This window comes from Podarcis muralis, chromosome 6 (assembly GCF_964188315.1).
Source record: "Podarcis muralis chromosome 6, rPodMur119.hap1.1, whole genome shotgun sequence".
NCBI classification, from domain to species: domain Eukaryota; kingdom Metazoa; phylum Chordata; class Lepidosauria; order Squamata; family Lacertidae; genus Podarcis; species Podarcis muralis.
The window spans coordinates 54,589,339-54,609,552 of NC_135660.1; the positions used below are offsets into that span (position 1 = coordinate 54,589,339).

Here is a 20,214-nt window from a genome sequence, read left to right on the forward strand (position 1 = left end):
AAATTGGCATGTTAACAATAATCTATATGCTATTTCTGAGCTTGCCAAGTTGTGTGTGGACCCAATATTAAATCATTTACTTGTATTCTAAAGACTTGGCTCAGACCTTAAAAAAAGGCTCACTCCATAAGTGTGGATACATAACAGATAGTGTGCCAAAATTTGCTGACCTGGGTCTACAAGTCCCAGTTTTGTGTGGATTTTAACTTTTTGTGTTTTATAGTTACAAGCGAAATATCACCCTACTCAGTGGTTTCTAACTTTATATCCACAGACTGGAGCCACGTAATCACTGCTCTTATGATTATGTTGAAATCTATGATGGGCCAGCGTATGTAGCTCCTTTGCTAGGAAGAATTTGCATTTGGGAGCACCAATCATATATTTCTAAGTCAAATACATTGTCTGTTGTGTTTTCAAGTGACACTAGTTCTCAAAGCACTGGATTTTTGGCTATTTATTTTTCTATTCCACAAGGTAAGATCTCACCAAAGAGAACATAATTCAGGACCATGCTGCTTTACTTTAGTGCAATTTTTCAAGTCCATACCTGCAAACTAAATTAAATAGGCTATGCTTGCATTGTTGTATCCCAAATTGTCATTCAGGGCCATCCTAAAAAATATTGATGTGTGCATGGGAACTCCATTATTTAATTTTCTCTCTCCCATGGTTAAACATGGAGAAACAATTTAAACTACCGTACTCAATGGTTTATCTATTTGGCAGCTGACTCTTCTGCAGAGAAAGGTAGAAACAAACTTGTGGCAAGATACACAGTTCTCTCTCATGTGTTCTGTGTATATAAATTACTTGAGTCTCAGTCCAGATTTTGTACAACTTTTATTAGTGGCTGCTTCTGCTTTTGTTTGTTCATTTAAGTACTTTATCTGAAGAACTTTCAATTGCCAAAGAGCAATACATTGACCAAAAATTTAATTTACCCCCCATTTTGAACTTAGCCACTAATTTTCACTTGCATATGCTGTCTTCTTCCAGAGTTACCAGAGATCAAGTTTGTTCCAAATGTTGTACAATATATATTGAAAATCTTGTTACTATGCTTTTTCTTGTATAGAAATAAACTGTTGTACACCCACATGTAATTGAATATATTATGCATAAAACTCTGGAAGAGATAAGTTCTCTCATGTGGCTACATATATTTATTTATAGGCTGTGTACACATGGTACATTAAAAGCACATGTTTTGCCCCAAAGAATCCTGGGAGCTCTGTAAGGAGTAGACTACATTCTCAGGATTCTCTGAGAGAAACCATAAGCTTTAAGAGTATGGTATGAACACAGACATAGAGAGGTATCTATAGGTATGTAAACTGGCTGCTATTTAAGAAACAGGAAACAGGCTGCTGTTTACCAAGTTGTTTCCTGTTGTCTTTCGAAGACGTGTCCTTAAGACTGGTGAATGGATCATACAGCTGTGAGGGACGTGTTGAACTCTATTACAAAGGAGAATGGGGAACAGTTTGTGGTGATTACTGGGACATTGTCGATGCCCAGGTTGTGTGCTGGCAGCTTGGATGTGGAGAAGCCATTTCAGCCCCAAGAAAAGCCTATTTTGGCCAAGGCTCAGGACCTATTCTCCTTGATGATGTGAACTGTAGAGGAAATGAGTCTAACCTGTGGGACTGCCGTAGCCTAGGGTGGCATGTTCATAACTGTGGCCACAGTGAAGATGCGAGTGTCACCTGCGCAGGTATTTTCTGATCTTGTTTCTTGCATATAGCACAAAAGCAGGATAATTGAATCATGCATGGCATGCCTCCTCTTCCCTCCTGAAATGCAACATGCTTAAGTCCTATTTGAATCAATTGCCTATGTTGCTGAAGTGCAGAACTGCTTGTTTTGGAATTTATCCTGTTCATAATGCCGGTTCGAATTAATTGTACATAATTGTTCCAAATTTGGAATCCATCAGCGTGCCCCCAGCCTTTCTTTCAAGTCCATAATATCCAGCCACATAAACTTGCACTTAGAGAATATCATATGCAGCTAAAGCCCTGTACAACAGCACAGATATAGTACACATGTAATCCCAGATTCAAACAATGGATGTGGATCCCAGTAGATACAGGAGTCGCATCACATGGCCTCATATCGCACAGCACATTGGCCTAACCAATCAGAGGATGTGGAGCATGAACCTATAATCTCATTTAGGCAAGTGTCTGGCTCTCACATATGTCAAGATTCATGTAATTTTGTCCAATCCCTTCATCTGACCTAGGCTTGCTATACTTCAGGAAAGTTCCTGACATGTCCTGGTTTGGGGGTTTAAAAATGGAGTTTGGAGGGAATTTTGCTGAATTGGAAAAATGTTTCTGTTCCCAAAAGAAGCTCAATAATTCTGGTGGTTTGCTTAAAAAAATGTTCAACAATTTTAGGGTCTTCAACAACTTTGGGTGTGTGTGTCAGGAATTTTACTTTTTGAAATATGGCAACCCTATCGCACATAACTTCCGGCTGCATGCTCGTTTGTTTGTCAGCATGTTCTGGTTATTGCTGTATAAGACATTCCACTGTTCACTCCTGCACTTCCAATGCTTGGTTTATTATCATACTAGCAGTAATGAGGAGAAGTAGGATAGTTGTGAGCTGTTGAGGCCACCTTATTGTCCTCTCCAGTTCTCTGAAGGCAAGGCTCAAGCCATGTGGGGTGGAAAATCCCAGCTTCTCTGCCAATGTGTATGACTCTTGAAGCAGCTGAGGTGAGTAACAGAGAGGTGAGGGTTTCTGCTAACTATCACAACTGGAGTAACAGCTTTGTGTATAGCCTCCAAAGTGCTGGGAATTCTGACAGCTTTATAAAGACAGGGGCTGCCAAGCTTCCATCTTGTAAAAGATCTCATAACAGACCCAACTCTCCCTCCTATTGCATCTGAAAGGTGAGCACTGTTGTAGTTCAGTCTGCCATGCCCTCTTGCAAGGTGCAGATGCATGGGGAAGGGAATTTTGGGCAACCCCACAGTGGAAGAGCTGGATTCTCACTGGCCACCGCTGGTCTAGCAGCAAGTCCTACTTGTCATCCACCTTGCAATGGGAGTTGGCAACCATATCTTGGCTTGTGTATTTGCTGGATTATTGCTTGGTTGTCTTTGAAGAGATAGAGCCCTGTAAAAGGTCATTTCTGTGCCAAATGCTGAGTAGTTACAATTGAAAGCAAGAGACAGTTGCAAGGTTAATGCTCTTTCAGTCATTGTGTCTGAACCCCCCCCCCCCCCATTGATGGTCCCTCCAATGTCTAGGTTGTGATACTATAGATAATGTTGGGGATACTTATTGCAATCAGGAAGACAATACTTACCAATATACACACTCCTTATAGAGCCATGTCTAGGGGAGACTAGCCAGGTTTTTTGCCCTGGGTGAAGCCTCCGGAGGGCTGCCATTGAGGCTCCTAGACTGTGTGTGTGTGCATGCATGTAAATTCACATGTGGTGTGTGTGCCAAACTGGGTGTTTGAGCCGGGTGAAATAAAGTCTAGTTTCATCCCTGCTCCTTATGTGGAAAAGAACTGGAAACAGTTACCATATGACCTGTTTCTTGCCCAGACTGAGATATCATTACGGATGGGGCGGGGGGGAGGGAGCCCTGAGTGTTTGGTGAGTGGGAATGGAGTATCTCGGGATTACCCACTAAGATGGGTATGTTTTCTATTGCCTTTACATGGGTAGAGAGGTTTAGTCATGCTGGCCACATAACCCAGAAAGCTGTCTGTGGACAAACACAGGCTCCCTTAGCCTGAAAAGTGAGATGAGCGCCACAATCCCATAGTTGCCTTTTACTGGGCGCAGCTGTCCAGGGGTCCTTTACATTTACCTTTTTTACTTGGGGGGTACTGTGGTCTAAACCACTGAGCCTCTTGGGCTTGCCAATTGGAAGGTTGGTGGTTCGAATCCCTGCGATGGAGTGAGCTCCCGTTGCTCTGTCCCAGCTCCTGCCAACCTAGCAGTTCAAAAGCACATCAGTGCAAATAGATAAATAGGTGGCAGGAAGGTAAACAGTGCGCTCTGGTTTCTGTCATGGTGTTTCGTTGTGCCAGAAGCGGCTTAGTCATGCTGGCCACATGACCCAGAAGGCTGTCTGTGGACAAACACCGGCTCCCTCGGCCTGAAAGTGGAGATGAGCACGGCAACCCCAGAGTCACCTTTGACTGGACTGAACCATCCAGGGGTCCTTTACCTTTTACGTACCTTTTTTTACTGTCTGCACAGTGTTCATTTTGGTGTGTCTTTGTGCCAAGTGCCCTTTCACCAGAGTGCTCCAATCATCAAAATTCCCCCAGTGTGCTTTTAAATTCTCCAGGCAGGCAATGTAGTCCAAACGCTGTTTTCAGTAATGGTAGGGAGGAGTGTGAAGCACTGCCATAGGCAGCAACAGAAGTTATGGGACTGCAGAAGTCTGCAAAACACAACCCTTCTGACTGTTTTGCTATATTGTATATATCATTCCCCCCAACTCTATCCCCCCCCAATCTGTTTCTCTCTGATATTTGCCTTCCCCGACCAGTTTCTCTGTTCTCAACAACTCCCTCCCTCTTTCTCTCTCCGCTGAATATTATTAAATGTACATACTAGTATTAAAGGAAGATATCTTTAACTTATATGTTGTGTTTGCAAATGGGTATCATAAACTTTATACTCCAGCAGAAGGTAATTTGCAGTAAGTGCAAAATATGCTCTTTCTGTCTCTTTCTAAATGTTACCTCAGCAGTTCTCAAACTTTTTTCTCTACGCCACAACTTTCAAAACAAAAATTTGCTCGGGCCACACCATTTTTTTTTATTAATAAGAAATACATTGGAAAACAAAAAGAAACAACTCCTAGCATTGCTAGGAGAACAAAGCTACTTTATAATATGATCTTCAGAAATCCAGAGAGACTAGTCTCCTCACCAATACATAGAAACCTTTCTCTTTCCTGAGCTTTCATATTTGTTAGAGTTGAAAATCACTGTTTACAGCACTATGTCATGGAGAACAGTCAGTGCAGCTGAATGGTGATCCTGGATCACAATTAGGATGGTTGTCCTTATCACTTGATGCTCTTGCTCTCATTTTGAAAAGATACTGTATTTTTCCACGTATAAGGCACCTCCATGTATAAGGTTCCACAACAGAAAAAGTAATAGCCAGTAATTAATTTTTCATTTTCATTTAAAACATAAATAAATCTGCTACAATTCCAAATAAACCAGAGATTTATTCACCAGCTCCATCTAAAAAAGGATCCATATTGTTGTTTCGGAGATTCAGATCTTGCACCTATCATTCAAACATATGCAACCATGAACTCTTAAATCCGAGATGGGGAACTTTTGGTATTCCAGATGTTATTGGACTGTGACTCCCAACACTCCTGGCCATTTGCATGCTGGCTGGGCCTGATGGGACCTGTAGTGCAGCAACATCTGGAGCTTTGCATGCTCTGGCTTGGAGTGCCCTCTTGAGGTTGCTAAGTCAGTTTAGCAAAAAAATATGGAAAGGCATTACAGTGGTACCTCAGTTTAAGAAAGACTCTCCTCCCTGGAAGAGAGGGGAGTGGTTGTGGGCGGGAGCCCGAGCACCGCCCCTAGCAGGGGGCGTTTGCCCCCTGCCTCCTCCTCACCTGGCTGGCGCCCACGCCCCTCGGCAGGCATCCAACCAGGTGCCTCAGAGGGGGCGTGTTCAGCAGCCTTTTGCTGTGGCGCCAGCCTCGCCCCGGCCTCATTCTTCGCCGTCGTCTCGTCGCAAGTGGTACCTCAGTTTAAGAACAGTCCTGTTGATGAACGATTTGGTTTACGAACTCCACAAAACCGAAAGTAGTGTCCCGGTTTGCGAACTTTACCAGAAGCCGAACAGTGGAAGGGCACCAGCGTTGGGAGGCCTTATTAGGGAAAGCGCTCCTCGGTTTAAGAACGGTTTTGGTTTAAGAACAGACTTCCAGAACAGATTAAGTTCGTAAACCTAGGTACCACTGTATTGGGCTCTGTCAATCAGTTATGTCTTTTCTCCTCAAGCCTTTCAAAAGCCCAAGTCTCAACACAATAATCCCCCCACCCCACCCCTAAATCTGTTGTTTTACACATCTGAGATGCATTGGGCTATGAGTTCAATTTTTTTAAAAAAATAGGCTGATGGATGGACAAAGGTGATTTCTTAGAAATATGAACACCTTCTGATATCTCAATCAGTTCTAATATTTTTCATGTGTGTGCGCGCGCATGCTCATATATGTCTCTGTGTGGTTGTTTTACCTTATTACAAAGTGGCTTTTAGCAGGAGGGAAGTCTTTCTGCTACTTAAAGTAGTGACTTGGGTTCTCTGAACATTCTGATTGCATTGCTTTGGACAGAACAGCATCATTCCTGGGAGAATTCTTGGGGGGAAAGATCACTGTTTCTATGGTCAGTCTGCGGAGACAGCAATCTTTTTGCCCAAATAATGTCCCTGAGAGTACCACTACATTGTGACATCGTATCATTCTCAAGGGACGTTCTATCACAGAAAGGCCACATACGATCCCTTTAAATAATCCTGGGAACTGTAGTTTGTTACGTTTGCTAGGAATTATAGCTCTGAGGGAGAGAAATGATAGTTCATATGATTCTTGGGGGATGCTTTAAATCTGCTTTAAAAGAGTGGTGTGTATACAGCTGCAGAGGTAGCAAGGTTTCCATGCCTCTGTAAAAGAGAGAAACCAATATCATTTACAAATGGGTTCAGGGCAGGCAGGGGCAGTTTGATTATTATGTGTGTAGCATAGATACCTTCACACATTTGATTACATTGTCTTTTATTTCACAGGAAATTATAGTTGTGGTTCTTACCTTCCATATGGATCAGGGTCATTCAGTAGTCCCTTTTATCCAGCACTTTATCCGAACAATGCAAACTGTATATGGACAATAAATACTTGGAATGGCTCACGTATAAACCTCAGAATTGCAAGTATTGAGTAAGTACGAGGAGAACTAAATAGTGCTATAAAACTGCAGCTCATTTAAATGTGGACTTTCCTGTGCTCACTTCATCATATATGTTTACTATTATAATTGGGAAGCATGACGATGAACATATCTGTTGAGTATTCATGTGCCCTACTTTACAGAGGTCAGCCCTGTATTCAAGGAGCTGTCAGAGTAGAGTCCTCAGTCTGAAGACACTGAATTAATCTTGTATGGTTCGGTGGCATACTGAATCTCTGCCATAGTTAATTGATATACTAAGTTTATATGTTGAGTTGTATGTTCATGCAGGTTTCTTGTTTTTATTCCAGGGCAGAATGCCCCTTTGATTATATTGAGATCTATGATGGATATATCTACTCACGTTCCCTAGGAAGATTTTGTAATGGTTCCCAACGAACATTTTTTTCTACATCCAATGTTCTCACAGTGGTGTTTCGCAGTGACAATAGTGTAACAAATCGTGGTTTTATTGCTAACTACTCTTCTGTTTATGCGGCATATGGTGAGTGACTAAGTGTGTGTGTGTGTGTGTATTAAATTGAACTCAAGTTGAATGACTGAATGGAGTAATAGTTTGTCATTGTGTACATTCATCAGGCCCCATGCATAATGTACACAAAATCCTTCCAAGAAGAGGGGATTGTGCACATTTCCTGATCAATATACATAATCCCCAGCAAGACTTTGAGAATGTGCAAATCTTGGCTAAATTTTGTACATTCTCTGGTCATCTACATATCTCAACGGTAGTTTGCACTTTATTTGAGCTACATGCACATTTTTCAGTCAGTATGCATTGTCCCATTTCCCCCCTCTGTCTCTTGTTCAGAAGCATGTAATCTGCTCTCTCTGGGCTGCTTCTGACCCACTACCTAATCTTCTATGCCCACAACATACCCCCTCCCCACTGCTCAGCTAAACACCCAGCTGAAGAGGGGGCTTCAGATAAAGATGATTTATTATTACTCTTTATTAAATATATATCCTACCCTTCTTCCAAAGGAGCTCTTTCCTCCCTGAAGTCCAGCCTCCTTTTAACCAGCTGATTAGCACATGGGAAAATGCATGTAGTGAAAAATTCTACATCTTTGCTCACCCCAGAGGCGTAGCAAGGGTTGCCATTGCCCTGGGCGAAGTTTTCCCCAGGGTGCATTTTGCTTCTCATACCACCCTGCCAGTCCCATGCTGCTTTGCCATTGTGGCAGGACATCAGGAGGATGCATCAGGCATGTGCCCTTCCAATCAGAACAATTAGGCTGATTGGAAGGGTGTGTGCCTGCCCTGGTGTGTCCTCCTCACATCACCCTCCTTGCTCTGCTCCCTGTCGGTGCGCCCAGATACTGCTGCCTCATCCTCCCACAATTCTGATGTAAATTCTCCCCCCTCTGGTGCCACTATTAAGCTGAAGAAAAGACTTAGTGGCAGAACTTCTACCGTTATTTAAAACCGCTACTTTCCCTCTACCTCTCCGTGTGTGTCTCTTCTTGCTTCCATACCACACCACTGCTGTTGTGCAACCCTTTGCTTTTGCTCCCCTATCCCATTCTGACATCGTGAAAACCCAGGATTGTGATACAATACTACAAATTCTCCAATGGGGGCTGAATGGTGACGGTCTTACATTTTTGTCTACTATATATTTTGGAAAGTAGTTTGTCTGTCCATTTGTCTGTTTGTTCTCTATCTGTTGGGATGTCTCTTGATTTCCCCTCTGGGTTTTCAGCGTTCGGGAGCTGAAACATTCCAAAATGGAGCCGTTTGTGAACTGAGGTTTGACTGTATTAGGGAATTTTATAAATCTCAGACTTTAGCAGGCTCTTGCTGAGACTTGAATTCTGGAGTATCTGTTACCAAAAATGACTGTGAATGCTCATGAATGATCCACATACTTTTGGTGTCCCCATCCCAGATCTCCGACTGGTGAATGGACGTCATGGCTGTGAGGGCCGTGTCGAAATTGGTTCTTACAATGGAACATGGGGAACTGTTTGCGATGATTCGTGGAACCTGGTGGACGCAGGTGTGGTGTGTAGACAACTTGGATGTGGACAGGCTGTGTCAGCCACAATAGCGGCATATTTCGGTCAAGGCTCTGGACCCATTCTTCTGGATGATGTTTATTGTAATGGAAATGAGCGCCACCTTTGGGAATGCTCTAACAGAGGCTGGGGGTCCCACAACTGTCGTCACAATGAGGATGCTGGTGTCATCTGTTCAGGTGACTTCTGATTTTGTCATACATATTGTTTTATATTAGCATGTTTTAATCAGTTTGAGCATCTAGGTTAGGCAGTATATTCACTTTGAAAATTTTTTTGGATTCTCCAATAATTCAGTCCTCCCCAACTATAACTAATATAACATTGATTATTCAGGAGCAAACAAAACTGTTGATCTCCCAAGGTGGTATTAATAAAAACAATAAAGTATTGGGCTTCTACAGCAGGAAAAATAGCTACAAACTATGATCTGCAATCTCTAATGAAACACTATTCTGACTTTTGATGTAATTCTGTTCTACTATTTCCAATGAATTACTGAGTCTTTAGAAGAGAATATAACTCTCATTTACCACTTCCAAGGAACTGGAAGTATATGTCAGGAGCCCAGGGTGCTGTCTTGTTAACACAGCATGCAAGTTGTAATTAGCTTGAAGATTTATTGCAAAACAATTAGCTGAGCGTCCTAGTCGTACAATTCAGTTGACTCTTCTGGGGAATGCTTCCGGCTTCTGCAGAACCTATGACCCTTACGTTTCTGGTTTTGTTTTCTGTCTAATACCTTTCCCATTCATCTACTCCTGGGGCTCATGGGGTTAATTACCTCCTCTTCCGGTGAGGAAGTGCTCCACCTTCTGCCATCCCTAGCTGAACGGAGAATTGCATGCCACATCTCTAGCCTAATCCAAGAATTGTAGGCACGTAACTCGATTTTGGTTTTTGGTTTGTTTTTAAAAGGTGAATTCTTGTTGAGCTGTTGGCAGGCAGAGGAGAAGTGACCTGATTTAGCTCTCTTCTTTTAGTTTACCCAATGACCACTGATCAGAAAGATATTTAATTATACATTTGTTCCAATGAATCACAAATAATTATACTGATCAAACCATTAACACATTTGGGAAACATTCTAAGGTCTCTACCTTTTTATTTTTCAGGTGGTCACCTTACAACAGGTAAATGATTCATTTAATAAAAATTTCCTTATGGCTTTTTTTTAAAAAATAGTGAATAACTGCAGCAATATTACAAGATTAAGGGAAAAGGTAGCAGTGTTGTTGATGTTTAGTCATTTAGTCGTGTCCGACTCTTCGTGACCCCATGGACCAGAGCACGTCAGGCACTCCTGTCTTCCACTGCCTCCCACAGTTTGGTCAGACTCATGCTGGTAGCTTCGAGAACAGTGTCCAACCATCTCATCCTCTGTCATCCCCTCCTCCTTGTGCCCTCAGTTGTTCCCAACATCAGGGTCTTTTCCAGGGAGTCTTCTCTTCTCATGAGGTGGCCAAAGTATTGGAGCCTCAGCTTCACAATCTGTCCTTCCAGTGAGCACTCAGGGCTGATTTCCTGTTAGTGTATTAAAATATTTAAAAATCTTTAGTCGACTGAAGAGCTGTCCTCAATTCACCTGGCAGAAAATCAAACAAGTACTTACAAAACTTTCAGAGGAGGGCATGGGCAGAGGGGAATTGCTCTCCTTAGCTTCTGTGTCTGACCACCATGGCTACTCCTTGATGGGAAGTGGGATTTGATGGTCAGGGGGTGGGGCTTGTCGATTTCAAAGGTGGCCCCTACCTCCCCCCCCTTATCTGAGCACTGAGATCCAGCATAGGAAAGGCATTTTCCTTTCTTTTAAAATAATAATTCTGAGGCAGAGTCTGTTGTGATGTGTAGCCATCATGTATAAAAAAGCAGCTCTCCCCCCCCCCCTACAAAAACTACTGTTTATTCATCATTTGAATGTATGCTGATGGAATGAATTAATTCACAATGATTGAATTCACATAAGTAGTATGATACAATGAGATGATATATCAGAGGGGGAGGCAGCATAAAGCCTATATGCCATATCTAGACAGCCAAAGAGAAAAGCATTTTTCTTCTGTAGACAAAATACATCTACATCTGTTAAATTAGCAGGTGTGGAAAATGCTTCTCCTTCCTTTTCTCACATGAGCTGCTAATAATAATTAATTTACAATCTCTCTCTCATTGCACATAAAGATGCAGGTAGATGCCAGAAAGTGTTTGACAGTTTTGATGAATGGTGTCATGAAGTGTATCAAATTCTGCATTTCCTTTCCATTTCCTAAACAATTCATTCCATTGTCCAACCTTAGACCGAGCATTGTACTGATTTCCTTATAGCGAATTTATATTTGCCTTTCTGGAACTTAGACCCATTAGTCTCCACATTATTAATGGAATTTGCAGTGGGGGAGAAAATATTTAGACATTTCTTAATAGAACAGGTCTTTCAATGGCAATGGATTCTAATCCTTATGAATGAGGTACTTTAGGCAGATCCTGCCACTGCTTCCAATAATGGAAAGAATGACGTTGAAGGTAAACATTCTTCCTATTTGCAAAAGCTTGAAGAGGTATATATCTGGTCACTTTAAACAAATACAGGAGATGGAGCAATAAATTCAGGCTTCTTCTTGTGTTTTGTAAGCTGCATTTCAAATTAATTTTTAAAGCTGCAAAACGTACCCGCAAGATCAAGGAGAATTAACACGAGGAGCATAAATGTAACTCAGCCTTGGCTATTTTTCTGGGACTTACTTTATGTATTTATTTATAGTTATAAAAGTATTCCTGTACTACCATTTCATAAGATATCAAGGTGGTGTTCACTGTTAAAACGTATTTTTCAAAAAATACCAAAAATGCAAATAATCATTAAACTTACAGATCAATGTAAAACCAAACAGCTGCAAAGGCCTGTTGGCACAAAACAAGAGATGCCTGAAAGTCAAAAGCTTGAGTCAATTGTTTAAATTGTTCTCTCTCTCTCTCTCTCTCTCTCTCTCTCTCTCTCTCTCTCTCTCCTTCCCTCTTGATCTTCAGAGAGACCAACTCCTCCATGGTGGCCAAGGACAAGTAAGCTCTAGATTTCTTTACTTCATGTGTTTTTTTACATTGTCTTTTTATGATCACTTTTACTTCAGCTTCATTAGCGGTATCTGCATTATCACATGGTCTAACACAGGCATAGGCAAACTCAGTCCTCCAGATGTTTTGGGACTACAACACCCATGATCCCTAGCTAACAGGGCCAGTGGTCAGGGATGATGGGAGTTGTAGTCCCCAAACACCTGGAGGGCCAAGTTTGCCTATGTCTGTCTAACAAAACAGGACTTGCAGAATACTCTCACGCTGTTCACTTTCAAAATGGATATTTAAAGTCATGTGGTATGGTGGCTGTTGTCTATGGCTTTGAGGAGGAGTAAAAATGAGTTAACTCAGCCTCTCTTTCAGGGTTTCTTAGCTACAAGGCTAACATAACAGTGAACTTGAAACATAAAATGAAACATATATAGGGAAAGAATAAAACCTAGAAGCCACAAATTTTAACACCTGATACAAGGTCATGTACAAAAGATCTCCCCATTTCCTTTACACAGAGGCGGACATTTCTGCAATAATATTCCTTTGTGCATGTGGATGTCACCAGCAACAGACAGTGGGGTGGACAAGTACTGCTCAACTTACCACCAGCTGGTTGTGTTGGTGCTGCTTACTGTCAGGAGCTCGTCCTACACTTGAGTAGGACCCTGGTAGAGACACATGCCTGACTGGCATGTTCCCTCCCTCCTGGTCGATCGTTCGGGAGCTTCAAAAGCTTTCTTCTGCCCAAACATCACAGCAACCGATGCCAACAGACACCGGCACACTTAGGGATCCGCAGAGTCTTTGCAGCTTGCGTGACAGGCCTCAGCAACTCAGCATTTTGGCTAATCTACTTTATTTACATATAAACACACATAGAGCACTGCAACATGGCTCCCTCTCTCTCTACCATCAGACAGCAAAGAGAAAAATAACAAAGGACAATAGTCCCACTTCACAGAACACAGTAACACAAACATCCTGTCTCCGTCACTTCCCACCCTGTGGAGTCAAAACATACACCGTCATGTGATAGACAAAAATCCCATGACTGCAGTCATGGAGCAGGAATGCTAACACTTACTGGGATGTTAGAGGAGAAGGAATGAGGTAGTGGCAAGGTTGATGCAAATCCAATAAAGTTTTAATGCCAGTGAGTTTGCAGTGTGCGGACCTTGCCTCTCCCCTTCCACCTTCTAGTAAGCAGTAGTGATACAAACAACTGGAGGTCAAGTGAGTGGGACTAAGCCATCCTGCTGTCCATTACTGGGTGTATCCCTTTCACTGGATTGAGCATCCTAGTGGCCATGTGGCCATTCAGAGAGTCCGCCCTTCTCTCTTTAAAATGGCACTGCTAGATAAGTCAAAGTCTAGGGTGTCTAAGTCTTCATCTTTAACACTAGGACTGAATCCACAATAAAATGCTCTACTGAACCTAAACTCAGGTTTGTGCTTTGTTTCTCTCCAAACAAACCATGAGCAGCAAGTAAGTTTTGCTCCTGGCTTACTACTCAAGGTTTTGAAGGAGGTGGTGGGTGGGAAACCATGAATCCAGGTCTGGACACAATACTAAGGTAGATCACGGCTTAGCTCCTACCAGTGCAGTTGCATCAGAAGCAGGGGAGGAGTGAAGTGGCCATGATTTTAGGAGTGTGCACAGGTGACTGCACATTCACTAATAAACCATAGCTAAGCTTAACTATGCGTTAAAGTGATGCAGTAACCAAGCAACTACTTCAGAATATTAAGCAGGGTTGAAATAAAAGTCAACTCTGATTGCAACATGTGGCTTTCTCAGTAAGGAACATTGGGTTCTGGGTGTAACAAGCAATTGATCATAGCAAGTTTATAATATTTTCTAGAATTTAACTACTTATGTCTTATATGTCTGTAACAAAATGTGTTCTGTGTTTTATTTCTTAGCTCCCTCAACAGATTATTCTTGTGGTGGTTTCCTCGCACATTCATCTGGGTCATTTCAAAGTCCGTTTTTTCCGTCCAACTACCCAAACAATGCCGACTGTGTATGGGAAATCCAAGTAGGAAGCAATTCTCGTGTATCACTTACTTTCCAAACACTTCAGTAAGTAAAGCTCTAACATTGCCCATAAGTCAAGGTCTCAAAATGAAACTTATTATTATTATTAATAGCAGCTTTCCTAGATAAAACATTACATATAAATTCAAAAAGAGGGTGAGATTATAGCTGGGAGGCAAACAGTAGATGCCGTTAGGACTATCCAGTGAGTCCATGACTGAACACCAAACCTTAGATTCTAGGCAAAAGAGCCCACAATGCATTTGCCATTTAAAACACATGGCTTCATCCAACGAATTCAAGAAACTGTAGTTTACCCCACACAAAGCTACAGTTTCCAGTACCCTTAACAAACTACAGTTCCCATGATCCTTTGGGGGAAGCCATGTGCCTTATATGTGTCATTTAAATGTATATTGTGAATGTGATTGCTAGCATTTCTAGATCCTTCTATAGTCTAGAATCTATTATCACCCAAACCTGGCTGTCAGTTTCTTTGGTTCCCTATTAGAGTACTATAAGAGCTTTTATACCAAGACTGCAGCATATCGTATTTTAGAAAACTGAGGACAAGCTTATTTGATGAAAAAGAAAGGGGGGCAAAGATGTAAGGGTTGAACCCTGCTTGTGATGTAGCATGCTTACAGCCCTACCTTGTAAATCCAGGTGTGTTGTAGGAAAGCTCTTGTTACTTAGTGGTAACATAATAGCACCCAAATGTACTCAGATGCACTCTTTTCTTCCTACTTAACATATTCAAGGGTGTTGCATTCCACGTCTGAACTGTGATGTGCCATGGCTTAACAAATAAAATCCTGTTTGGTTTTCTATTTCTTTTTTCTGATATCGTTTGTCTAGTATCTGAGCAACTTAACACACCAAAATAAAGTCTGTTATGTGATAGTAGCTTAAAGGAATTGCAAGTGTAGAGACTAATTCATCATGATCAGTGAACATCGCTGTAAAAATCACATTCTTGTTTGCTTTCTAGACTAGAATCATGTAATACACAGAGCTGCCCCTGTGATTATATCGAAATCTATGATGGAACGCTCCATAACTCTCCTTTGCTTGGGAAGATTTGCTCTGGCTATTACCAAACCTTTACATCAACCTTCAACATGTTGACGGTTAGATTTCATAGTGATCATAGTATCACAAACAGAGGGTTTTTTGCAAACTATTACACCATCCCAGCAAATCATAATACAAGTAAGTGCAATTTTGCAATACATTTTTCTTTTACCAGATTGTTGTCATTCAATTTAGTTAAAAAATCACAAATTTTATTGGTATTGTATTGGGTTTTTTCTGTTGTCCCTAAAAAAACCAACTCCATCTTTTTACGTTTGGAATCCATAACTTGCACTTGGCTTACATGTGTACCTAGGCATTGCTTAAGTCAGACTCTTCTTAGCTTCAGGAGCACCAGAGGCAGATTTAGGGGAGCATGACCAGCTCACCTGCATAGGGCACCAACTTGAGAGGTTGCCACAGGAGGTGGCATAACAATGACTTAGAATGGAAGGCAAGAAGCGGTGGTGGGGGTGGGCCCAACACCAGACTCCACCACTGGAAACACTCTTCAGGCCATTGTTATATAGCTTACAATGAACAACCACACACCAAATACTTCAACCCCCAGGCTACTTTGCTTACTTGAAAAGAAAATGTATTGATTGCATTGGGAATTAGTTCAAAGTAAATATGTTTAGGGTACAGAGTGAGAGGGGGTGAGGTTGGCACAGTGCAAATGCACTGGCAGAGCCATTCCAGTGCTCCTGGAAGTTTAGGGAAGCTCTTAATGTTTAACAGACTATTGTATTTCAATATTTTGTTGGAAGCTGCCCAGAGTGGCTGGGGAAACCCAGCCAGATGGGCGGGGTATAAATAATAAATTATTCTTATTCTTATTACTCCTATTGGTGCATTTGCATCATGCTGACCTCGCTGCCACTTCAATACCTCCCTAACTCCCAATAGACAGCAGTGATGAGATGACTGGAGTCCTACCGTGCTGTCTGCTACTGCTGAGCAATACATGGGTAGCTTTTTGGATGAAAAAAGGGAGTTCGTGCTCATTTACCTAGGAAGCCTAGGCTTCTCTCACAGCCCACAGAAGCCCAAGTACACAAAAACATTTATGGCGGGGTGTGTATGTCACAATATTGATATTATGACATCACTGTGACTCCCCTCAGGATCCTCCCCCCCCCATGACATTACAGTCTGCATACACTTACTCACATTCTAAAAAATTTAGTTTTAACTGTTTTAACTGTTTTGTTACAGTCATAAGAATAAAGTGGGCACTAAAATATATCTCTCTCAAACGCCAAAGGCCATGGAAAAGAGGTGTGTCTTCAGGATATGATAGAAACCACATAATAAAAGTAGCAAATAGGGAAAATGTAAGGACGTATAGGCCAGGGAACTTTGTGTTACTCTGTACAGTGCAATAAAGATGGATGGCATTGCCTTCATAAAAGCATAATAATGTATTGTCTTGTTTTGTTTTATTTTAGTGCACTAATACCATATCCTTTCTCTCCTTGCTAGCTCTTCTTTGTGGACCAGAATATATGCAAGCTATAATAAGTAGAAGTTTCCTGACCTCTGTAGGCTATTCTCCATATGATGTCCACTTGATTGACCCATCCTGCCCACCTATTATCACACCGTATTATGTTATTTTCAACATACGGTACAATGGCTGTCAGACCAGAAGAGACGTATGGAGACTTATATTTGATTTCTATATGCCTGCCTGCCTGCCTGCCTGCCTGCCTTTCTTTTCTTTTCTTTTCTTTTCTTTTCTTTTCTTTTCTTTTCTTTTCTTTTCTTTTCTTTTCTTTTCTTTTCTTTTCTTTTCTTTTTCTTGTTTAGAAAAAGCATGGCTTCAGGAGTTCAACTGGGGCAATGCTAACAAACTGAAACATGTAGCCCAATTCATGTGTATACACAGAAACAGATTTAGGGGAGCATAACAGGTTTATTTGCACTGGGCTCCAAGCCAAGAAGGCTGTGCAGAGGGTGCTGCAACAATAATTTAGAACGGAAGGGGAGAGGTGGGGGGAGCACTGACTTTTGGCTGCTGAAATTTGAAAGCCCAGAGTCCACCATTTAGATCTTTGTACAACAAATAGTCACATAAGAAAATATTTTTAGTTTGATTTTTAGCATCTGAATAGCCTGGGCTATTCATGTTACGTTGGCAGCATGGAAAGGAGCCAGATCACAAGACCCCTTGCTGCAAATGTAGTATAAGTATGGGATGTTCAGGCACCATCAGAAACCCCAATTTGTTCTGTGTTGGGGGTTGCATGGGTCAAGGTAAGGACAGCAATACAGCATATGAGTTAGCTGTATGTTCAGAGCAGTAAGACTTAGCAGACACACTTCAAGCTCTCACTGTGGGATAAGTAAGTTGGCATTTTGAAACAACTTAATTCTGAACAACAGTTGATACAAATAATATGTGTATAGAGAATTCAGTAGCATCCCCAGTGATACCATTGGCTTAGACAAGTATTCCTACATCTTGAAGAGGCAACTTGGTGGTGGGGCTGCTTTGGGCAAAGGTGGCATTAAGACTGGCTGCAGCAAATTCTACAGTGCTATGGCAACATCCTTACCTCAGAAATGTATGTTAACCGCTGCCCACCCCCACCCCCCCGGATGTTTCAAACAGGCAGATGCTGATACCATTATTTATTCAAACCTGATCACGGCAGCTGCTTCAGGATACATAATTAAAAGGAACAAGGATCTTCACTTCCATGTCAGCTGCAAGATGCTGAAAAACACTTGGATAGAAACAATGTATCTCGCCGATGTTGTAGAAGAGATCAATGAAACTCGGTATGGACAATACGAAGTCAACATCACATTTTATACCTCCGACTCCTTCTTATATCCAGTCTACGACTCACCTTATGAAGTTGAGCTGAATCAGGAGTTATATCTGCAAGTTACTCTTCATAACTCTGACCCAAATCTGGTGCTGTTTCTGGATACATGCAAAGCATCACCCAACTACAATGATTTTACAACTTTGACTTATGATATCATCAAGAGTGGGTAAGGATGTTCACCTTATATATTGTCTGTCTGATTAACTGTGTTAATCTTTCTTGCTTTTCATTTCTAAACATATATGTGGTATAAATATTAGATCTCATTAGGCATGCCATTTTAACCATGTTGTCACTCCAGCCAGAGGCTGCAAAGTACGGAAACAGCCAAATCATCATTGGGACCATTCTAAAATTGACATGCATCCTAATTCATGATCCATTCTGCTGGGAAGAAGAGCAGTTAGGAGGCAGCAGAGGCATTCCTCTATGTCAGGCACCCCCAAACTTGGCCCTCCAGATGTTTTGGGACTACAATTCCCATCATCCCTGACCACTGGTCCTGTTAGCTAGGGATGATGGGAGTTGTAGTCCCAAAACATCTGGAGGGACGAGTTTGGGGATGCCTGCTCTATGCAGAATGGCTGAGATCCACAGACAGGGGAGCTATCCTAATGTGCTCACCAATGGCACATGGTATTGACAGCCTGTTGTGGGTGTTTTTCCTGCCAGTGGTAAAAAGTAAGTCCTCAAAACAGGACAGACTGGTGGCAGGAGGTTGTGGAGCTGCTGGATCCTAATCTGGTCCAACAATTGGAGAGGGGTCTGATCTGGGCCTCTCTGCTACACCAGTCTGCAGCTGGCACAGCAAAAATAAAGAACAATATTGCACCTCCCACTATCTTCCACTCTGCCCAGCTTGAATGACGGGTCTTCCAATGGCTCCACATTTAATGCATTGCAGTAATCCAACCTAGAGGTTGCCAGAACAGAGAAAACAGTAGATAGGCTGTCCCTGTCCAGATAGGAGTGCAGCTGAGGCCACCTGAGCCTCAAGCAACAGCAAAGGATCCAGGAGTACCCCCAAGTTGTGTACCCATTCCTTCTGAGGGAGTGTAATGCTATGAAGAACAGGCAACACCCCATCCACCTAGTCTAGTGAACTGACCATGAACAGCACCTCCATCTTATCTGTATTGAGCTTCAGTTTGTTGGTTCTCATACAGTCCATTACCAGGGCAAGGCAACGGTCCAGCACATCCACTGTCTCACCTGCAGATGTAAAGGAGAAGAAGAGATGTGTGTCATCAGCACATCGCTAACAACCTACTCCAAACCCACTCAGCAGTTTCATGTAGATGTTAAACAGCATTGGGGATAAAATTGAACTCTGAGGAACCCTGCTCCAGAGGGCTGAAGATCACTCCCCAAGCATCACCCTCTGGAAACGTCCATTCAAGTAGGACTGGAACCACAGCAAACCAGTGCTGCTCCAAAAGGATACTAAACTAGCATACTGATACAGTTTTATAGCAAATTATTGACTAACCGAAGCTTGCATTCTTCACAAACCCTCACTCAGGTTTGATTTGACACCGTCAAGCTTCTAAAACAGCTACATTTAAATTATATTACTATAATAATTTCCTCGAGATTAAAATGAGACGCTCAGAATACTCTAATGCATGTGACATTTTGTGTGTGCATTAGTTCAAAATAGTACCTCTGCATGAACCAAGATGTTCCTTGTTCCTTTTAGTATATATTGACTCAATATATATTCAGATACTTTGGCATGTGCTGCGTATGGTTACTTTCAGGAAAGTGAAACTTAGAGCTGGTCACCTGTTTTGAAGAGCTGTTATGCAACTGACATAATACTGTAAAGGTTACAATTACAGAAGTTTTTGCTTTCCTTGGGAAAGCAAAGCCTTGCAGATTAAAAGGATGGTAAAGAACAGAAAAGTGAGTTCACCATATATATTCAGTACAACCTTAACAGATCATTTACTTACGTATTTTCATAGGGTTGCCATATTTCACATTTTAAATATTTGAGCTTCTTCTCTGCTTAAGCTTACTAATGAAGAACAAGTGGGGGGGGGGAGTTACCAGTTATGGTGAACCTTTCTGTCAACATGCTTTGTGCAGTTTTAATTCAGAGTGAGAAATCACTGTCACCTACTTCAATTTAAGCATGGCAGGCATGGCCTTGAAATCAAGCTTATTGATGTTATTCATATT

The 20,214-nt window shown here is 41.8% G+C and overlaps 1 protein-coding gene across 2 annotated transcripts in view; it reads left to right on the top strand.

The window, feature by feature from the left end:
• LOC114597412 (scavenger receptor cysteine-rich domain-containing protein DMBT1-like) overlaps positions 1 to 20,214 on the top strand; it is a 29,883-nt gene that overhangs the window by 7,498 nt on the left and 2,171 nt on the right. For both annotated transcript variants that reach the window (XM_028730030.2, XM_077930333.1), the window contains 9 exons: positions 6,807 to 6,957; positions 7,279 to 7,472; positions 8,880 to 9,188; positions 10,125 to 10,142; positions 12,037 to 12,069; positions 14,002 to 14,161; positions 15,108 to 15,328; positions 16,676 to 16,848; positions 17,808 to 18,196. In XM_028730030.2, coding sequence (XP_028585863.2) covers positions 6,807 to 6,957; positions 7,279 to 7,472; positions 8,880 to 9,188; positions 10,125 to 10,142; positions 12,037 to 12,069; positions 14,002 to 14,161; positions 15,108 to 15,328; positions 16,676 to 16,848; positions 17,808 to 18,196 — 1,648 coding nt within the window. The remainder of the gene's footprint in view (positions 1 to 6,806; positions 6,958 to 7,278; positions 7,473 to 8,879; positions 9,189 to 10,124; positions 10,143 to 12,036; positions 12,070 to 14,001; positions 14,162 to 15,107; positions 15,329 to 16,675; positions 16,849 to 17,807; positions 18,197 to 20,214) is intronic.